The 23,199-nt window shown below is 38.5% G+C and overlaps 1 protein-coding gene across 1 annotated transcript; it reads left to right on the top strand.

Annotated features, from left to right (window-relative positions):
• Nucleotides 1-257: 257 nt before the first annotated feature.
• LOC137188967 (uncharacterized) lies at nucleotides 258-5,344 on the top strand. The gene is made up of 5 exons (XM_067598568.1): nucleotides 258-1,407; nucleotides 1,800-2,756; nucleotides 2,977-3,144; nucleotides 3,304-3,399; nucleotides 4,416-5,344. The coding sequence occupies exons 1-5, from the start codon at nucleotides 301-303 to the stop codon at nucleotides 4,722-4,724; spliced, it is 2,637 nt and encodes an 878-aa protein (XP_067454669.1). The 5' UTR covers nucleotides 258-300; the 3' UTR covers nucleotides 4,725-5,344.
• The last annotated feature ends 17,855 nt before the right edge of the window (nucleotides 5,345-23,199 follow it).

The following is a 23,199-nucleotide window of genomic DNA, read 5'->3' as shown; positions in this document are numbered from 1 at the left end:
TGAGACCAAAAAGAACAAAGTGTTTTTCGGGTGTCCTTGGGTTTTGTATATTAAAGTCTGAAACACCATATTTCATGTAATTTCTGTAATGTAAGGTAACTGACAATTATTCAATGCTTCTGTATTACTTTGCTCTGGTTTTGTAAAAAGATTGCAGCCTATCTCACTTTTCAATCTCTTCTCTCTTCAGGTTGAAATTGAAGCAACAAAAGACTGGCTGAGATACAGATACCAGATTCTTCAATCTGCTGTACTACAGACCAAATACAGTCCACTGAAGTTTCTGAAGGAGAGTTTAGCATGAGAACAAGGGCCTCCCATGACGTACATGTGCAGAATGTTGTGCAAGGAGAAAATGCATCTCATTTTGGTGTAAAGGCTGAGTGCACTCTCAGTAAGACACTACAGCATTTTCATCCTATTTCTGGTTTCCCACCTGATATACTTCACGACCTTTTTGAAGGTATTGTGCCAGTTGAGTTGGCCTTGTGCATTCGTGAAATGATTCGTCTTAAGTATTTCACTCTTGAATATCTTAACACAAAAATACGTTCATTTCCATATCAGCACTCTGATAGGCTTGATAAACCACAACCAATCCCAAAGAATTTTGCGGCCAAACTAAGCATTGGTGGAAATGGACATGAAAATTCCACTTTGCTGAGGTTATTGCCCCTTATGGTGGGAAGTAAAGTTCCTGAAGGAGATGAAACCTGGGCTATTTTGATGGACCTGAAAGAAATCGTGCAGCTAGTACTCTCCCCATCTTTCACAGAAGATTCCATCCAGTACATGCAGACTAAGATAAGTGATCACAGACAGGGTCTTCAAGCAGTGTTTCCAGATTTTAAGCTCCGACCCAAACATCATTACCTTGAGCACTACCCAGAACTAACAAGATGTTTTGGGCCTCTGGTTCACTTATGGACCATGAGGTTTGAGGGAAAACATCGCTTTTTCAAAAGGGTGATACATGACACACAGAATTTCAAGAATGTCTTGAAAACTCTTGCAACCAGGCATCAGCACATGATGGCGTATCACCTCAGTGCACCATTGTTTTTCAGACCCCACACACGAGCCTCAAGTGTCACCTCTGTCCAAATCGCCACACTGCCGCAAGTGGCCAAAGACTTCATAGAGACAAAGACAGAAAGCCAAAACATATATAGTACTTCAAAGGACTCCATAAATGGCACAGATTTTGCAAATGGAATGTTTGTGTCTGCAGACCAGACTGGAGGACTTCCAAATTTCAGCAGAATTGAACGTGTTCTGCTTGTGGATAACTCTGTTTCCTTTCTTTGCAGGAACTACAAGTGCTGGTACAGTGAGCATTTACGATCATTTGAGCTGACATCAACAGGCAACACCTCTGTGCTTCAGCTGTCAGAGTTAAATGACACTGTAAGTCTCATGGCGTATGATATTGATGGGCATTTGATGTTAACGCAGAAAAGATTTATTTTGATCAGAGACTTGCAGGATTAAAATGTATTTGGAAATGAGGATCTATAGACAGTGGAGAAAATAATCTGCCCTCTGCTGGAAATAATCAGTGCCAGTGACACTGCCCACCACAACAAGCCAATAAAGACTAACTGAACAGATTGTTTTGTTTATTGCAAACGGCAGGCGTTTGAAGTTAATGATACTCATCAAAAACAATATTTTTTTTCATTCTAAAATGAAAATTTGAAGTACATTTCTGGCATTTCTTTTGAACAACATCATGATTATATGTTATCAAACTGGATGGTTCCCTTCAATCGATTCTCTCCTTTTCTTCTTAATAATAGGAAATGGCAGCTCAAAACTTCCTACTTCATGTCCATACCTCCACAGACATTGTGAGGAAGATGACTCTATCGTCACGTCCAGAATCTGTGGATGAGTTAAAAACGATGATAGGAGAAAAGTTTAATCTTGACTTCAACTTCAGCCTATCATACCAAGATCCAGATTTTGATGGACAGTTATGTTCCCTTTTAGACATTGAGGAACTTCCACAGAAGGCTGTGCTGAAAGTGATCAGGTCTGAGAGTGATGCCAGTTCAGTAGCATCAGATGACACGATAATATTGCCTCATGCCATGACTCCAGACAGGGTCAACAGATGGCCTGATGTTTTTCCAGTGCCCATTTTTTCCTATGAGGTAGAATTCTTACTTAGTGATGGAAATGCTACATATGACAGAACAGGGAAAACTCTAAAGTTGTCCAGGGGACAAAAGCATGACATTCTTGAGACTCTTGCTGCCAAGATGCATAGCTTCAAAGCTTACCCCAATGATAAGGAGGTTTCAATGGTAGCAGAAGCACTTGTCATTAAGCATCCTTGTCTGAAAGAGCCAGGATCTCAGACGGGATGGTATGGTTGGAAAAATAGTTTAAAGTTTAAGATGGGGAACTTCCGCACTAAGTTGAGTCGTGCAGGATTTCATGAGGTAGCTATAAATTCTGGGAAAAGGAGCCGGAACAACCCAAACAAACCATCTCCTCACACCAACATCAAAAGACCGAAGAGGGCAGAAGTGAATTTCCTTCCCAATTTCCCAAGAGGTGAAAATGCTGCAAGCCTTGAACGACTGAGACTGCAAATTGTAGATGAAGTGAAGAAGAGTGACAAGAACCTTTCTCTGATTGGAAAGTTAATGCAGACTACCTTTGCCCTTCGGCGCAATGAGATCGTCAGTGATGATCCCCCTGTTGATGAGATCCTGGAACGCTGGCCTGCACTCAAAATGGAGTCACAAGTAAAGACATTTTTTGTACTACACCTATTTGAGCAGATCTATCACATATAATTCTTTTACATGACTTTGTCTGTGAGGACATGAATAGTTTTACTCAAATGTAGATTAACATACCCTACATGGGTTGGTAGTGTCATTTTTTTATTGCTGTTTTTTATTTTTCCTTTTCAGAAAGAACACACACTATACGCTGACTTAAGTCATTTTTATGTTTTTGCAGATCTGTGCTGAGTTTCACAGAATCTCAAACATCAACCTAAAGAACTGCTTCTATGCTGAGTTGGATCGACATGCCCCACGTCTTCAGCGCTTGTTCAGGAGGAAAGCTGCACGGACAGGGAAAGCAGCTGAAGTCCTCAGTCGGATCTTCCAGATGTATGACCTCCAGGTAAGTTGTTTAAGCTTCTTGGTGCTTTATAATTATGTTACAGTAGATTTTGGTTTATCTTTGGTAGAATTTTGGTAGGGCTATTTGTTTTAATATAGTGTTGTGTGGCTATGCTGTTTACCAGCCATAGTAAGGCAAGAATATGTTCTTGCTCCCAAGGAACAAGTTGATGTTCATGTCAGACGTGCTGCTGTTCTCCGTGCTCTCCCTGCATATCTGCATGATGACGACTCTGGATTTCTCAAGCAATGGGATGTAAGTCAGTATATTTATTTTGATCAAAGAGTCAAATTTCTTTGTTACTCTAATCCAGTAAATCACTGATTATACAAGTTGAAAAATTTCAGAGTTTGAATATTACCATTAAAATTATAGTCATATGAATAGAATGGACACAAATCAGAAAACAGGCATGTGTTGAATATGCTTTTCAATCATGGGTGTCTTTGAAATTACGATGTTTCCATATGCAATAAATCCTGCTTTAATTAATGTTATGTTTTTCTTGGGGGTTAAGGTTACGATCACAGTACACATTCAAAGATTTGTAGACTGGAATGAGGTATAATAAATAACTGGACTGAACATGATTAATAAATGTCTATTCATTTTATTAATCAAAAATAATGCCTCTGCCACTGTGTGAATGAATGAAAATCCACATCTTGGAGAAAACAATTCTGAGTACATGCCATTCAAATTTACCATATTGTATGGATATTGATAATTTTGATAACTTAATAACTGGTTCTAGCCCAATTTCTGTTTGCCTGAATCATTCATACTCTCCAAAATATACAATTTCATGATCTATTCCAAGCTTCAGTTTGCTTCAGTATGCTTAAATATTAAGCGGCCATTTCTCACTGTTGTCACTTGGACTGCAAACTCCAGTGTAAATTAGTCAAATCTATAGTTACATGAAAATAAACAGTACCATGGAAATTCCATAGTGCTACCTTTTTTTTGTAATGCTGAAATCCTGCCCTTGAAGCAATGGTAATATTACCAAGTTTCAGGTTTATCTTAATAAATGCCATAGTTGCTATGCCATGTGTCAACAAAATGTACACTCGCCCCTAAAAGATTAATTGCTTATTTTTTATTTTATGTTACATATGGTGAATCAAATCACATTCATAGATTGTAATTTTTTTTTTTTACTGCTATTTGTCTTCTGATAAGCCACTGATATATTTTTCAGCAATCACCCTTTAGAAATAGCTGAGGGAGTCTAGGGCCTAAGGTAACCCTTCTGTTGTTGTCTGCAGGTGGCGCAGTCTGAACCAGACATTGGTGACTTACCGGTTGGGCTCTTGATCAGTGCCACTTCAGATGCCATGTACCTCTGCCCAGAGAAGGTTGCGGTCGTGCTCGAGGGTAAAACAGTCATTGATTTTCCCACATTCGCTGACGCATTTGTAGTGCTTTTCGCACTGATTTATGCACTGCATCTGAATTACCCAAAAGACATGGCAAATACTTTTGACTTCACTCAGAAAGTCTTGATGGGTCTGGAGGATGGAAACATGAGACCCAGGGTCTTGAGCCTCAAAAATGAACTTTTGGCAGTGGAGTAGTTTGTTCCTGTTTTAAAACATCTTAGAGATGTGTTTTTCAAAGATTTTTATTGTTCAATTTTGAATGTGTTAATGTTCAAGAAAACTCATTCTGTACTGGTAAGATCCCATACCATGCGGTTGTCCACTATGTGGTTCTTTTGTCAGGCCATTTTGTTAGGCCCTTGCACTATTGTTCAATGTTACTGTTCCTGTTTTTGCACTGAATGGAAGCGTATAGGGCAAGATATTGATGTATAACGTGAAAGTTGTCAACCAGCAGAGATATTGCCTTAATATTCATTGTCATGTAACTCTTTTTAATATGCGGCCATTATAAGCAAACTGAAAAATTGGTGAACAGAACGGTTTATGGCAATATTTGGATAATTTTGGTATCAATTGCCTTTCCTTGTCAGGAAACGTACAAAAATGTTTTTAACTTGCCACGATTGTATATTAATATCATGATAAAAATTGGCATGTACCATTATAGGAGTATATACATATTGTCCACTTCTATAGTTTGGGGAAAAAAGTAATTTCCCAAAGGCCCCTGCACTGTTTTTGAAGGTGTTATCGTGCTAATTTCAGTGTAAAATGTTTTTGGTTACTAAATAAAATAGTAACTTGCATTTGAATCATCTGTGTTAATGTGTTTTTAATGTTTACTCAAAATATGTTTGTATTTTTTAGTCAAATCTACTTAATAAAATTGATGTAATCAGTTTCAAAAAAATTAAGTTGCTTCACATGGAATTTTGAGTTAAAATTTCAAGTGAAATATTTAAGTATAGGGAGGATTGTACAACTTTGTTGAACTTAAACAAGTTAAGTTCACATAAAGTGAAAATAGCTTTACCAAGAAATTAAACATTTTCTGGTTAAGTAACAAAAATTTTACGGTTAGCTATACTTGATTTTTATTAGTAGTCTGAAAACAAAATACTGAGTAATAATGATGTAAGTAAGAAAGTTTATGTAACTTAAAATATTGAGTATGTGTCACTAGAAATTACTTAGTAAAAACTACTTGAACAAGTATGTTTCTTTAACTTAGAAAATGGAATAATTATCACTTAAAATTTTCGATGTAATCTGTTTCAACAATTATTTTAAGTTATATTAACTTATCGGGTTTTACAGTGTACTGTGTTGTGGATGGTAACAACATTTGTGTTGCAAGTAGCGCCGTAGCTACCACTGAGGATACCAAGATCACGTCCTCTGTATTGGAATTCGGAGACTGTAACGACTTGAAGAGGAGGTTGAAGGCCAGTGAGGACCATGGGTCTAGTGATTACGATAGTATACAACATGCAGTCACATGATGGGAATTGAAGCCTGGTTTCACAGCAGTTGCAATGGATTCCAATGGTGACCCAGAGTCTGAAAAAAGGTATCAAAAGGAACTTCTCATACTAATCTACCACTGATCTCTACGTCCTGAATCAATAAGCAGTTATTGTTTCACCAACAAATCGTTTAATACGCTATTTCCTGCTAAGCTTCAGAGCGAAGAGGATTATTATATGTACTGTAGGTGTGTTCTGGAGAAACCATGAGTGTTTTGAACATACTGAATCTATGGATCAATGAAAAGAAGTATATTATGCTCCAGGGTTTAATTTTAAGTCTTGTTCTGAGTGGCAATACTAACACCCAGTACAAAGCAAAACCGAAACTGATCTATCTCTCTCCTCTGTTTACCCATTTTACATCAAAGTCAGTGTTTCCACCAACAACATTCTGTCATCTTCCATCAAGAGTTGGACGTTAGATCACATTCTGGACAGGTGGACACTCTTTGCTTCTCTTCTGCTGTTGTGAGAATGCAGGTCTCACATAACTAACTGCTATGAATCCAAGCTGACAACAGCCGCTGTCCTCCGTGAAGTCTCAAGCTTAAAACTTTTCAGAACCACCTTTCAAGGGTAGATCTGATATTCAGATAGATTGTAGTACTCCATCAATTTAGCATTGATGATGAGAAATGGACTACTGAGGTCTTGTAACCTCATTTCTTTCTAACTCCATGTCTCCAGATTGTTTTCATTTTCAAATTTGACATCACTTGAGGCAATTTATCAGCTATCACACAGCTCCATCTGGAGCCGCAAAACTTTTAAATATTTTTTTTCACATACGCAGTAGTACTCCCCAACACCTGGAAACACACTTTGATGTAATGAACACTGAAAATATTGACACTGAACATTTTGTAGATGAATGTGATCATTTGGCAAAAAAAGCTCCATCTGAACATTTTGTCTGATGATATAAAACATAATCCAGGGGCCATTACATTTTTCCCAAAATGGACTTTATACAAGATAGTAAATGAATGAAATAAGGAGAAACAATTTTGTGTATCAGCTTAAAATGGTTTGGCCACATTCACTGATCTGACAAGCTGCTCGTTGGCTGTGAACACATGACTCCCAGCTGGAGCTGTATAATATTACTAGTCCAATCTACTTCATAACTGTCCATCCAATAACAAAATAAAATCTGAACTATCCTTTTAAAATTGAAATGTTAAGTTGTACTCCCACTTTTATGCTGACTAATTGTTCAGTTGTTGGAGAAAAGCAATCTCTGTCATTATCTATATTGCAGTGAAGGTGAAAAGTATGTTTCACTGTGAAACTGAAGCCCACTCTGCTGCTATACAACAATGCCCTCATAGTAATTACTGACATGAAACAGTATTTCTAGGTTATATTTCAAAGCAGAAAAGCAATCTATCTGCTCCTGTGAGTTTCAAACATACCTTTGAGAGATGATAAAACAGCATAAATCACTGCAGGCATCCATGTTTCCCTTCAGGCTATTTTCCCAAAACTAACCACAGGAAGCTGTAAAAACAACTCAGTTGCAGGAGATTTCTGACTTATGGCTTTATATGTAATGCAGCATTCAGTAAAGGTGAGGGTTAAGGTTCGCCTCAGGGAATGTAGTCAACACAAAATCCTCACAATTACAGTAAAACAAACATGTGTGCGTGAGCGTGTGTGTGTGTGCGTGAAAGCTGGCCTGCAGGGGACCTCTGCAGGCCAGCTTTCACTCCTCTGCCAGGGGACTTCATCCCCTCACTGCGGGCATCATGTCATATATTGATGCACAGCTGAATGCATTTTGGCGACCGTAACTGAGAGCTACTGTAATGTGATGCGATTGAAACAGACATTAAGGTCATGCTATAAGGAGAAGCTATGAATGAAAAAATCCTTCATATACCCATGGAGGTCATTTCTGGGGCAATGACCATGGGAACAACTGGATTCTGATTGGCTGCAGTGCGCCTATGTATTTGCCTTTAATGTATGGTATGACCAAGCACCTTTGACACTGCTGGTTAATCACTGTCACATGCCTCACTGCAGGAGCGTCTGACGCTGACATCATTTCATTATCCTGCTCTCAAACTGAAATCATTTTTTTTTTCTGAATTATTGCTGTTATATAAGGCACTGCTCCTAAAATACACATTAAAGGCCTCTCTGTTGCAAAACATAATTTAGGGAGACAGAGATCGAGGGTCAGTGCACTGGCATGGGTTCAAACTCTTTTATACAAGTTAGAGCAAGTTATTCAAATCAATACCACTCAAAAATATATTAGGAACAGTTCTGCAAGAAAAACTAAAACAGGTCTGAGGCAGATGATGAAAAAAAGTGTGACTCCATTTCTCTCTGGAATATAGATGAAAAGACACTGGTGATATTTCAATCAGGAGAGACATCAGTTTTTGAGGTGAATATTATTTATTAAACATGCATGATAGATGAAAGTGAGAAGTCTTTGGTGATTAGACTCCATCGGGATGTCATCATATATAAAAGGGGAAGTGAAGGTGAGAGTAGAATAGGATATTCCCCCCAATGGAGTCTAGACACTGGTGGTGGTGAGGAATAAAGGGGACGCTGAGATCTTGATGGTGGAAGAGGAGCGAGCTTCTGGTGATCTCGGATCTGGTGCTGAAGTGATGAGGTGGAGGAGAATGGGGTTGAGAGCAAAAAGGAGCGGGCTTCTGGATCACAGGCATGGAGGTAGACGGGGTGGAGGAGGGTTGCAACGATTGCACGATTTAAAGTTTGACAGCTAAGATGTGATTGGTAGATAGACATCGTGGTGGAATCTGATTTGATAACTAAGAGTAACGCCCCTAATCAGCTGATGCGTGAGGGGGAGAAACAGGGGAGAGAGAGAGAGAGAGAGAGAGAGGAATGAGAATGAATGAATGAGTGACACAGTCTTTTGCCTGAAGCTCTATTTCTACAGTGATGGAAAGTAACTAAAGTAAGTGCATTTACCCATGCAGTACTTACAGTATGTATTTTGATTTTATGCTACTTTTTACTTCTACTCCACTATATTTCAGGGGTGAAAATTGTACTTTCTACATTTACATTTGACAGCTATAGTTATATTTACTTCATATGTTACATTTTATTTTACAGGTCCCTTCATTTTATTCTAATTTCCTGGAAATTTTTGAGTAATTTGCAAGTATATTTTTAGGACATTTTACAAGGAGTGTGGTGCAATTTGGTACAAATTATAAGAAAAAAATAAATATACATGGGCACATATGTAGTTGTTAATTTGCAAAAATTCTTAATAAGTTAGACTCTTGACAATAATTTAACTGACAGAAAATACTAAATACAGCACCTGTACTTTGTGTGTCAGACAACATCTGTATAATATTAGGTTTTCTCTCTATTTTTCCTAAAAGTAGCTGTTGTGTAACTGTTCCTAGAGCATTTCTTTGAAAGGGTTATGTAATATGGTAGTAAAAATGAAATGTGCTCATTATAGTGTTTTTAAGAAACAACATCATATACTAATTTGTAGTATGAGACACAAATCTACACACATTTCTTTCATGGGGTCATGTGTGAATGGGAGCAGGGATCAATATTCAGGGAAATCTGTACCGCCAATTTCCCACCTCAAGACCTAATAACATTTCAGGGAAAATGTCAGTACGGCTGTGTTGTGAATGAACGCAGTAACATTTCAGGGACAAGCACATAAAGGGCTATGTCCGTCTGATGAAACATGCTTTCATGTGAAGCGAGTGAGCCAATCACAAGACTCCTCTGATGACGTCTTTGACTCTGCTGATGACATCTTTGAATCCGCGACTTGTTCACGGTTGCCTTGCCAATGCTTTTGCAGATGATTTTATAACTAATAAGCAATATAAGTTCTTTTGTTTGCAAACAAGCTCCTTTTTTCAAGAATGGCTGGAAACTGAAAATAATACAAGACGTCTTCTGCCGTATACATGTACATTCGGCCTTGCCCAATCTTCTTCTTCTTCTGTTGAGTTTTATGGCGGTTGGCATCCATAAGTTATGCATGTACTGTCCCTTGCCTCATTTATTCCAGCATTGCCATGGCATGTGTGAAAAGCCGCAAGATGGAAATGTTCCTGAATGTAGCTGCATGTGTGAAAATCACTAGCCGCACTTGAAAGGTTATCCCACAAATTACTGGGAACTATGTGTGAAAGATGCATATGATATGAGCTGTTCTGCAAAGAAAGTACATTTACCTTTAATACTTTTCTGTTACCACTTCTTTATTTTTCCCGAAAATGAGACTGTGTAACTTTTGAAAGAAGAAATAACATATTAATTCTTCAAATGAAAAATTGAATTCATGAGAAATGAAATGCACTCTAGCTTGCTCAATCCAGCTACAGTCGCTAAGACTGTTAGCAAGAAATTAGCAAGAATGTTAGCAACTGTTAACATTAGATATTGCTGTGTTACCCACAAAACTGTGAGTTTGCTGACTTTTTGACTCCTTACTATTCTAAATCATAGCACAGATAAACATTTCAGTGGTTAACATAACATGGCCTACTGTATGGCAGGTGTTTCCTGCTTGTGCTCCCATTCCCCTCACTCTCAGTCAGGTTCACTTGTGGCCATAGTGGTTGCTGCCCAGCAAAAGTTGCATAGTCTCACTGTGAAGGATGGTATAATGGTTAATTTCACTTTAATACAACCTGTGCGGCACACACCTGTAGCGCAGGGTCATATATGACTTACACCAGTTCACACCTGCAGCACACATCAAATGCCCTGCACAAAGAAATAGTCAGGGCAAGATCTCAGTAAGTAAGTGCAATATTATAAAAACAGATAGAAATGACGGCAAAAACGACAAAAATAAGACCTGTGTTGTCATAAACTGAAATTTCCCCTCATAAAAACTTGAAATGTAGGACTTTATCTTGTTATTGAGCAATTTAATGTGTTGTTTTCTACTTTAACAAAAGTAAAGGGTCTGAATATTTCTTCCACATGTATTTTTTAGGAATTCAAAGGAACAGTGAGGTCAACTGTGCGCAGAGAAAATCACATAAAAAGACATGAAACAGAGTAAATTATTCAAATCAAACATTACTGCATGATTGCCTTGCAAATCAATGAAATCAAAGAACTCATACTAACCTCCTCTTTATTCACCATGACATCAGTGGGAACAGCCCCTCTTGCAAAGCCTGCTAAATGCCAGCCAAATCACATTTTTTAAAAAAAGCTTTCTTGCTTTAGGAGTGGAAAAAGAATCAGAACCCTGATCACGTTCTGCAGCCAAGAATCTCATCACAAAGATCTGTCTGCTTCCAACTCAATGGCCTGGTTGAATAGTGGCAAGTTATTATAAGAGGAACTTCAGTGTTGTCTCAGAAGATGTGATGATTATCTCAGTATGTGTTTGCCTTCCGTGTGTGGGCGTGTGTGTGTGTGCGTGCGTGCATGTGTGCGTGCGTGCGTGTGTGTGCACGTGTGTACGCTGATGACTAATGCAGCTATTTGACTGCACAGCTAAATCATTCAGATCCTTACCGCTCACACACACACACACACCCCCATCAGAAAACATGAAAAGAGCCAATGCATAGTTAATGCATCGTTAACAACGTAAGCAAGGCGCCGCAATGTACAGCTGGCTGTCGCAGTGTGTGTGTGTGTGTGTGTGAGAGTATGTGTGTGCAGCCTGCTGTCTTGGAGAGTGTGTGTTTGTGTGTATGTCAGGGTGGTCATGATTTATAGCGAATATTACCAGCACTCAGAGAGGAGGAGGAGGAGGATGAAGGAGGAAAAGACAGAGGGAGAAGAATATGAAAGAGAAAGTGCGAGGACAGAGATGAAGGGGTAGAAGCAGCTGACGGAGGAGGGGAGAGAGTGACGGACGGTGGTGGGAGGTAAAGAAAAGGGGGAATAGGAAGCACAGGCGAGCGAGGGATGAACACACAGAGGGAGAGAGAGAGAGAGAGAGAGAGAGAATGAGGCGGAGAGAGATAGAGATGAGGGATGAAGGCTTTTGCAATCTCACCCATGACTAAGATCAATGTAACCTTTCTGCCTGCCTCTGTGATTCAGTTTGTGTGTGTGTGAGATTAAATCTTTGAGCACACACACTGTCTGCATGTCACAGAGCGCACACATGATTGTACACCGGTGTGTGTGTGTGTCTCTATCTGTACGTGCCTGCAGGTGTGTGTGTGTGTGTGTGATGGAGCGGTGTACACACCACGCGACTGCTAACGGAAGGTTAAGCAGAGCAGCTCGCGACCCCGGCGGACGTTCCCCCTCAGCCGACACACATTGATCTTAATGTAGAGAACCACAGCGGCGCGGGAGAGGTTAGAGAGACGCGAGACAGGATGAAGATGGGGAAGAAATGGAGGGGAACAGAAGTGAGCGGGGGACATTAGTTGGATCTGAGAGGAAGCAGGGCAGGCCTAGTTCAGGATGGATGGACACAGAATGGAGCATCATAGTGACTTGTACGAGGCTCAGACTCATGAAAACACAGAGTCATACATTTCAACTAAGGATGCTGATGTTTCTGTCACCATTTAATGTCTTTACAGGCCTTTTGGACATTATCTTGCAAGAAAAATGATCTGTTTTGACAGTATTTGTTATGACTAGCATGATAGTATCATGATTATAACTATCATTACACTGTCACTACAATGGCTCAAGTAGTAAATTTAGCTCAATGTAACAACATGTCCTCTGAATGAAACTACAACTATTTGGCCAAAAAAAAAAAAAAAAAGTCTTTTCACATATATAGTAGGGGTGTGCCCGAATACAAATACATTATTTGGCAAAGCACAAATAGTGGGTTTTTTTTATGAATATTTGTTTCATACAAATATTTCAAAAATTATTTGTTTTCAGGAAGAAAAATAAACCATGTCAAATACCAGAGTGCAGGTCACGTACATCGTTATCACAGTGTCTCTCCTCTGCTCCGCTGTGACGTCTATCAGCAGGTCTTAATGAGGGGAGTCACATCCACCTGCTACATGATGCATATTTCCTAATTTGGACATCACTCCCAGAGTTGGGAGCGACACACGCTTCATGAACAAGATTCATGAACACTTATTTTAATTTTCTAAAATTAAAAGCATAATAAAAACAAAAACAGGATTTTTAAGCCTCTTTCCACTTTTATTTGAATACAAATACAAATACAAATAATTTTGCTGCCTCAACAAATACAGATACAAATACAAATACTGGGCTCTCTGCACATCCCTAACATATAGCCTCAAATGAAAAATAAATAACGATGGTTATAATAAGCAGCAGAAAGTGGCAGAAACATAGGCAGTAAGAATGACATGTTAAATGCCCAGAAGGCTGACTTGGACTGAATTTGAACCTTTGTGCTTAAAATGTCACCGTGTGAGTCATAAAGGTTTGCACTTCAGGAAAATATGAATGACACATTTGTGAGATATGTCAGAAGGTTGCTGCAACCATGAGAAAGAAATGATTGCTATAACATCTCATTATAGCAACTTACTTCCATGGTAGAATGACATTTCTGCACATTGCAACATAGCATTATTTGTAACAAAAAACATTTCTCTCGATACCAACATCAGCTTTAACTTCCTAGGACAAGAATTCATTTTTAAGCTGGTATGACATTATAACACGTCACTTTCATATCTTATAATAAGCAAAGGGTACCGACAAGGCATTTGTAGCCCATGTCAGAACAAATGACAATGACTTAGGATGGGACATGGTGAGATTCTGCTATTATTACACAACACACTCTGAAACACATGCATGCATAGAATTTCTATATATGAATGGGCTAGAATATCTTCTCTTTAGACTTTGGCTGTTTTTTTTTAAATTAGTGTAACAACATATGAATGTCTTTTGTTATAATGACACACAATTTAAAGAGTAACTTAAGACTAAATCCATTTTTGTCGTTAGTAAATCACATGTACACTACACTTCATTACACCATCAAATGATTCCATTTGATAGTGTTCATTGCAACAGAAATGATTTTCTCTTTTTCCAGAGAAAATACAGTTATTATGTCCACTTGACTTGAAACTCTATGATGCTCGCAATTTATGAGGAGACATCATATTGCTGTCTCAATGGCAAAACTATCAAATACAGGTCAAAATATGGAAAACACAGGTTTCTTGTCGCAAAAAGACAAGCTGTTAGTCAACAGACAGTCGAGACAGACACTAGACACTAGACAGACATTGTTTCTAATTTTAGTTAATAGAGAGATGCAGAGAGGTCAGTTAGAGATTGCTGACTTCTTATTTACTTACAGTCATAACTGCTTGGAGCTGATGGACCAACCACACTTACATCACGGTTAAGTGTCTCATTCAATTGTCCATTTACAAGAATGCCATGGTTTCAATCTCAAGGTCTGTACAATTTAATTGGTAATATGCAACATTACAGTGAACAGGAATGTTTCTGTTGCCATCGTCCATCAGTTGCGCACAGAAAACGCATTTATTTATTCATTTGACTGCCAGTGTTTGAAGCATATTTCCCTGTAGAAGAATTTAAAGGCCACCATGGCTGAACACACACAGAATGTCACATACATAGTCAAAGCTGATCAACGCTAAAATCCAAGGAAAAAAAATGCTCCAAACATTCATAGTGTGAATGCAAACACTGCAGAAACACTGCAACAATGAGAGGCAGCCTAAACTCCAGGGGACTGTTTTATGCAGTAACTTGTGAGGACAGTGAATAATGAATGATGTGGGAAGGAATGAATTATGGCAGGTAGATGACTTTTACAGTGATTAAGATGATAATGATGGTAAATTCTGTACAGCTCGTCCAGTAATCACACAAGCTTTTTTATTTTCATTCCAAAAAGGAAAAAAAAAAAAAACACAGTGTTCCAACATCCTGTCAGTATCCTGAGGGCATTGACCAACAGGCTATTTCTCAGCTCCTGTGGGTACACAGAGCATGTTTTGTTGAATGAAGTACAAGAGCAATACCAGAGTTTAATGTGTTGCAAGCAAGCTTTGCTCTCCCTCCGCCTCTGCATCTGACTGTCTCATCTGCTAAATGAAAGGACAAAAAAACAATTCACCAGGTCTTCCAGGATTGGTGCAGATCTAATTCTCAGCTCACGTGGAAGAGCACAACATGTGTGGATGAATGAAGCGAGAGGGCACAGCCTGGACTCCGGTCTTCTTCTGCAGTATCCATCTCTCGCAGAGAAAAAAAAGGTCATCCGTCTATCAGGATGAGCGACTTGCAGAGGTGCAGATTTATTTCTCAGCTTACATGTAACACGACACGGCGCTGATGAATGAAACAGGAGGGCACAGCCGCAGCTGGTATATTTACCTTGAAGCGGTGTGCCGCATGACAGGCCATCTCTGAGTTTACACAGCGTTTATAGAGCGGTCAGCAATCTGGGGCTCAGGATATGACCACATGTTTCACTTAACCTTGGAAAAATGATCCATCATTTCAGCTACTCAAATCAAACATTCTTATATAGTTAAAGAGCAACAAGGGGCATGATTTTCCTTCTCTTCAACTTTGTCATTTTCCTGCTCTTGGGTCTTTTTTCCTTCTAATTATAATATGTCATGCATAGCCTAGTGGCTTTGTGGTTCAATTCCCTGCACCTAGAGGAGGCTGTATTCCTGCTGTGAGTTGATGAATGGAGAAAAGCTGGTATTACATCACTGAGACTCTTGTGCATAGTAAAAGCCCTGAACCCAAACTGCTGTCCATTAACTTTGACCTCTACTAATGACCCCATCCCCCACTTTCCTTCTTATTCAAAGCCCTCTACCTCTCCTCTCACAGCGATGACTCGGCTTTTCTTTTCTACTTCAACCAAAGGGGGAGCTTTTTCCCTTAAGCAATGTTTTTACCTGGTTTTCCAACCTCTCTTTCCACTGGTCCCGTGTTTATTTGACACAAAAGAAAAAAAGAAGAGGAGGAGTCTTATGTTTGCTTCCCCTTCTCAAAATAAGTGACATTCAGACAAGTGGCTAATAAAAAAAGAACAAAGAACATAACAAATGTAGATGACCGGTATAGAGGGGTCGATTAAAAGTCCAATGATGTGAATCATATGTCCATATTGGACTATTCCACACCCCACTATTTCCATCCAATGTCGATGTTAAATGCCAGTGTAGGAAGCAGTGTGGCCTTTATGTAGCAAGGCAGAAAGTAAGGATGTTGAATTAGGTGGTGGACTTGGAAACTGAACTTTATGTTCCATTACAGACCCGCAATTAATGTTTTATCAAAACCACAGTCTTTCAATTACCATCACCATACCCTAGTTGCCATGAGCAGATATTGATGGAACATGGAATTTGAAAAATATTTGCATTGAACTTAACATGGGTTTTCATCCAGTATCAATGTTCTTGTCTGGTTCTTGTCTGGAGTCATATGCAATGGTCTTAACAGTCACCAAATCTCAACCCATGTGAACACTTATGAGAGAATGTGCAGTTAGACAGAACTCTCCTCCATCATCATCAAAACACCAAATGAGGGAATATCTTTTGGAAGAATGCTGTCCATCCCTCAGGTAAAGTTCCACACACTTGGAGAATCTATGACAAGGAGCACTGAAGCTGTTCTGGAGGCTCCAAGTGGAACAACACCTTACCATGAGACATTATCTTGGGTTTGGGTTTGGTTTGCAGATACTTTTTAAAAACAAGCTTTGCTGCAAAAAATGAGCACCAAGCCAAAAAAAGAAAAAATTTTTTTAAAAAAAGCAATTTAAAAAAATCATACACAATCACTGACAGTCAGTTTACTTTAACAAAACAATCCCAACTCAAGGTCCACTCACTATCTTTTTCTGACACTTTCAACCATATCACATGGTCTTCTTCAGCAGATGGAGTTTTCGCAGTGGTCATGGAGATTTATCTTTTAACTTTATCTTTTATATGAGCTCAGTAGCTGTCACCTGAAGGTGAAAATAGTTGTTTCAAAACACAATCCCAACTCAAGGCCTAGTTACACGCTTTTTTCCAGAGCTTTCAACTATATCACATGGTATTCATCAGCAGATAGAGTTTGAGTTTACTCATTGAGAATATTGACAAATTATTTGATTTCTATACATTCTATACACTTTTCTCCAGAAAATTCCAACAATTTGACTCCACATACTCCACTCCTCTCTCATGTCTGTACAGAGGCTACCACCAGCAGCCAGTTAGCTTAGCTTAGCACAAGACTGGAAACTCGGGAATCAGCTAGCCTGGTTCTGTCAGAAAGTTAAAAAAATGCCCCTAAAGCTCACTAATCAGCTACTGATATCTCCTTTGTTTAATCCATACAAAAACCAAAGTTTAAAAAAACGTCGAGCTGTGGTTTTACAGGTGTTAACAGAGCTAAACTAGCTGTCTCCCCCTGTTTCCAGTCTGCTAAGCTAAGTTAACCAGCTGCCGATGTTAGCTACATATTTACTGTACACACATGAGAGTGGTATCGATCATGTCTTTTAACTTTCAGCAAGAAAGCTAAGAAGCGTGTTTCCTAAAAAGTTAAGTATTCCTTTAATGTAGTATATGTATACTGACTTTTATATTACATTTCTTGACACAACCTCTAAATCTTCTCAGGCAATAATCTGTTATTTGGCTCGATACATAACTAACTAATCCAATTAACAGCTTTTAGTTTTATTACATAAGACCTGAACAGTTGGCATGTGTCTTTGAATCCACCTTCATTATAATTTATATTCTTGTTTTGTAGCAGTGAATTTAAGGATTTATATGTGTGTATGTCCCACACCTCCACTATTCTAGCCTATCTCTTCCTGCTTTTCTCTGACTTCCCCTGCCCTCTATTGAATAAAACTCTTCTTTCATCTACATATCCGTCCCCTTCACCCTGAAAGTGTTCAAAATTCCACTTTCCTCCTCATGCTCTGCTTCCTCATTTTCTTCATCTTCCTTCCTCTCTCTTTTCCCGCATCACCCTCTTCTTCTCGCTGTCCCTTTGCCCTCTATGAATAAAAGACCTCTGCTCTTCCACTCGTAGATATTGTCACTGATCATGCACTGTGTCTGAGGAGGGCTGTTAAATTCAATCAGAGGAATCATTAGTGCTCCTCTGAGGTGTGAAGCTGTGACACCCAGAGCCAATGTCCCAAGACAGCCTTTATGAGTTTGGCTAACAAGGCATGGCAAGTGCTGGCGTGCGGGTGAAGACTCACATGGGTAAGGGGAGTGAACACACACACTTGAATGATGCAGCTAAAAATGAATATTACATTCATAACAACAAACACACATGGATGTCTACAGTACAAAGCATAGCATACTGTATAATACTTGCACTCACAAATGATGAGAAGCTCACACACAGTAGCAGTGATTCATCAAACTATCATACGTTTAAATCTGATTTTAAAACAGACATGTACTCATTTCACTGCAACAGACAGTATTTATCAATTCCATCCTCATTTAAGCCTCCAGATCAGTCATAATTTTCTGTGACAAAGCACAATATTAATTCTGACCACATTTCAATTCTGAAATATAATTAAGGCTCTGAGGGGCTACTTACTCATGCTTCTGATGCCAAATTCACAAAGATGCCCAGAATTTTTATACCTCCTCCTGATGAAAAATTTGGTAATCATGACAGGTCCGTCCATTTTGTAAGGCATGTTGGCAGGAATTAACTTTGCTGCACTGTGTCTTCATTTTAACAGGCCAAGAGTTGTTAAATGTGCATAACAAGAGATTCACTAAGACAGTTTGATAAGAATCCTCAGAGTCCTTGCACAGGCTAGCCCACAGACACACTTGTCAATATATAAAGAATGGCTGTGAGTCCTGCTGTTTCCTGACAAGGTTTAAACACTGTACACAAGGTCCCACTGCAGGTTGTAGTGATTTTTCAGACTATGGTTACCAAATCAGAACCTGTCTAAAGGTAAATATTTTATACAAAATACAAGTAGTCTGATGAGGTAATTCACCGGCAAACAAGCTAACACACTAATTAGCCAGCTAGCACTTTTTCAAGACTTGTGTTCTCACCAGGTATCTAAGGTTCATGATATGAAATGTCACCCTACACTACAAAAGCATGTGGCAAACACATCAGTCAACAAGACTATGTTCATGTAGATTGGAAACTGTGCCTCAAGTGCACACTGGAACAGACACAGAGGCCTCAAATTAAACAAGGCAACATCAAACTGTCTGTCTGCTTCTCATTTCACAGCTACGTGTGATTAATTAGTCTATAATTAATCACATGATGCTTATGATTAAAAATTATAATTGCGACACACCATAGGATAACCCTGACATTTCAGAATCACCATTTAAACATACACGGATTTTGACTTCAGTTTCTCGTGACTCTCAATATATTTCCGCTCAGTTTAAAGAACAGGAAGCTATATGGACATACAGCTAAACAACAAACAACAAAGCTGAGATACAGCTAGGAGCAGCATGGCAAAAAAGCTGGGGGCATTTTAATGTTCAGCAGTGTTGCCAGTGTCAAATCATCCTAAAAAATTTACTGTGTTTCAGGACAACCTATTGTTTATTAAAACCCAGATTAACAGCTGAAATACACCAGGCAGAGATACGACGTGTCACGTAGATGGGGCGGAGCAGGGTTTTTCTATCTGCTACACAAACTCTGTCTCCATCACTGCATGCATATTGAGTTTGAAGCCAGGATTATGGATACACATTGATTTGATTGATTTATTTTAATGTGCAACATAAAGAAAACCCCACAAAGTTGTACTTCTTCATTGCATTTCCTCTGGTAAAATAAGGTATTTATTTTAATCATTTTTTCAACAGTTTGTACTCATTTTTTTACACAGTTATGTGCAGTTTTTAACCTATTGGAGGGCCACGTAGCCACACATAGAGAAAATTAAAGATGAGAGAGCGAAAGGATGAGCTGCATGAGGCCTACGCGGGTGCGCCCGGCCTCCGTGGTCAGTGTAGCAGCTTCAATTGATTATAATGGACGCCCTCTGCTGTGTCCATGCTGCGACAGACGTGTCTCGCTGCATCCATGCCTGGTGTATTTTGGCTGTAAGGTTCATCCAAAGCCAAGTTTGCTACATTTATCAAGCAGTTCACAGTACTCTCAATAAAACTACAGTGCATGCCAGCATTTATTATGCAGGCTACAGGACATAATATACATCCTAGCATGTAAGCAAATACAATATACAATAAACAGACACATAAACCGTACCTAACAAAAGTTGTAAAATACAGTCACAAAGAGGTTAATAAAAGGTTGTGAGTTGGCTGCAGCAGCGGTCTCTGATGAGATGTCAGCAAGAATGTGATTGGATCATTTATTGCACATCCAGGAGTTGAGTGTTATACAATACAGTACATTATGGACATAGTTAACACTACAAAGATAATCTATATCCTTTCACGACTATGGGAAAAAGAAATAAATAAAATGTTTTGAAATTATCATATATTTAGAGGTTTTTATGATGATTTGTTGCATGTCATACAAGTGACTAAATTATAATCTCTCATATACTTAATTTTAAAGGGATCCAAGCATTTCCACAATACTAGTACAATCATAAGCAGGCAAAGAGCTGCTTGCCCTAAAAGAACTGCAGTATCAGTCCTGTTTGTAATGTCCCATTATACTCTACATGCTGTTTTAGATGTTTTCCCATCAACAGAATTGATGAAAGAAACAATTAATTGTTCCCTTTTCAGCATGAAAATACTCCATTGTATTGATTACTATCAACAGAAAATAGCAGCTTCAGTGCAAAAATATCCATATCAGCAATTCAGAAACCTTTATCTGTTAAGCTCTCATGCACTCACAGCAGGCCGGGCTTTCTCCTGAAGGTTATCAGATGAGCGCTTAACAAGCTCTGGGTCAAAACGGAAAATGCTTCAATTACTGTAACAGTCAGATCGGAAGGGGTTTGGGACTTTCTGATGGAAGACAAAAAAACTCTCTTTTTTTTTCTTTCCCCAACATTACTTTGTTACGCAAAATAAATATGGTAAATGAAAGCAAACATCCTTAAGTTGGCGAGAAAGTACGTGAGACAAAGAAAGCCTTTTGTTGCAAGAAGAAATAACCTTAAAGGGAAATAGTGATTTCAATATTTGCTTATGTTATGTCTGTCAGTTAATCCCTCCAATAAATCCCATTTAAGAAAATATCATCGATTCGTTTGCAGTCGCTTCTTGAGCCGCGGGCATGTGTTAAATCAATGCCACAGACTCACTGGTGAACACAAAGGCCCATTCATGGTCAAGCAGACATGGCCCAATACCCTCTCTTATATAAGAGGAGGAAGTGGAGGCCTTCCTTGTTGGGGAATGGAAAAAAAAGCTTTATTTATATCCACAATGGAATACCACAAAGATAAAGCATAATCTTCACAAGTTCATTCATCTAAGTTTAAAATTTTAATCAGGGCCAGTCTTGCTTGTTCATTTGAAACCTGTTAAATTATGTATACTTTCTGTATGTATTCAATAACAGATGAATTCCTATTTTTTTTTAAACCAGAGACATTTAGCAGCCTTGTTGTTTATTCAGGTGCACTCTAAAATCAGTTTTCTCTAAAATGTAATTTAGCATATTTTAGATTTGACATCCTGACAGATTTTGTTTAATTCATCAGACAGGAAGTAGCAAAACTGACAGATTCATTTGGAAAAGTTGCAGATTGTTACCGTTAACAACTACAGTGACATGACAAGGCAGCACCAGGTGGTCCTATTGGTTAGAGAGAGCATCCAAGAAGGGGGACACTCTGAAAAATGTGATTCCACTACATCTTTCAGCCTCACAGCTGGGGTCCTTTCCCTATCAGATACTGTTTGTTACACACTAGAATCTGTGTCATTTTGTTGTTTTCTCATGTTTATTCAGGATACACCTCTATAGTATACTTCAACTCAACTTGCTACTAGGGGGGCAAGCTTCAAAACACTCTTTTGTGGTGTGGTTGAGGAATTGTTTTCTGGAATCCCTGGTTAACTGCAGTTGTAATCTGCCAGCTATAAATTGTGGATTGTCTTTTCAAGGTAAATGTTTCAAAGGACAGTTTAAGTTGTTTGGCATTTTCACACTTTCACACAACTTGCTTTTAAAATGGTAACTGGGGTGTTTTGAAGAAGCAGATTTTTGAATTCCACAGTTTCATGCAAAGGTAAGTGAATGGATTTGTTAGTATGTCAATATCATTTTTCAAACCATTCCTACCAAGTAATTTCATTTCATATCATTTGCATTTCCTAATACTTCAGGACCCTCCAAAGCAGCACATGGCAGAAAATATTGCCACAGCAATCTGTAATATTAATAGACTGGACACATGGATTGGCAAACCATGCATGTTTGACAGTCAAAATAGCCTGTTAACCTCTGTTCTGGCTGTTCTGCTCTGTGTGAACACCTGTTTTAATGTAGTCAAATTCACAATATAATTGTTCTCATTTACATATATATATGTTTCTGTTGTCAGACAATGGGACGAGTAAATAATATATTTTATAATATATATATATATTATCTTTTAATAGTATAATCCACTGTCAATGCAAAATGTTCAGTTTCAGTTTGTAAAATGTTCACTGTAATTTTTTTTGTTTTGTTTTTGTGTTTTGTTGTATCCACTACAACTACAGCATGATTAACACTTTGTATGGTTATGTCTATGCAACTAAAAGTATTAGATATAATTAGGGAAAGATTGTAGTTAATATTGGTTGATATTGGAAAAAAATATACTTTGCAGTGTAAGTACAATACACTGTACTTACCCTGTATTGGAACAAAGCATTGTTTGCATATGTAATGTGCAGAGTACTATGTTTCCCTCTTAAATGCATTAGTGCAAACAATCTGATGGCATATGAGCACAAATCCATGCAGACAGGCCTGCATGTCTGATGTCATGCTAGGACTGAAGTGAAAACTGTGAGGCACTCACATGTCTGTAGGTGTATTGTTAATATAATCGTACAAGAGATTCAATGAAAACTTTTCTTTGAACAATCTCAGTACAAATTATAAACAATTATGCATGTGTTACTCTCACCATCCCACAGGGAGCTTGTAGGCAGTTTGATGCTTTACTGTACTGTATGTACAAATAAGAGATGATGAAT

This window comes from Thunnus thynnus, chromosome 9 (genome assembly GCF_963924715.1).
Source record: "Thunnus thynnus chromosome 9, fThuThy2.1, whole genome shotgun sequence".
Taxonomy (NCBI): Eukaryota; Metazoa; Chordata; class Actinopteri; order Scombriformes; family Scombridae; genus Thunnus; species Thunnus thynnus.
This window is presented reverse-complemented; position numbering and strand designations above follow the sequence as displayed.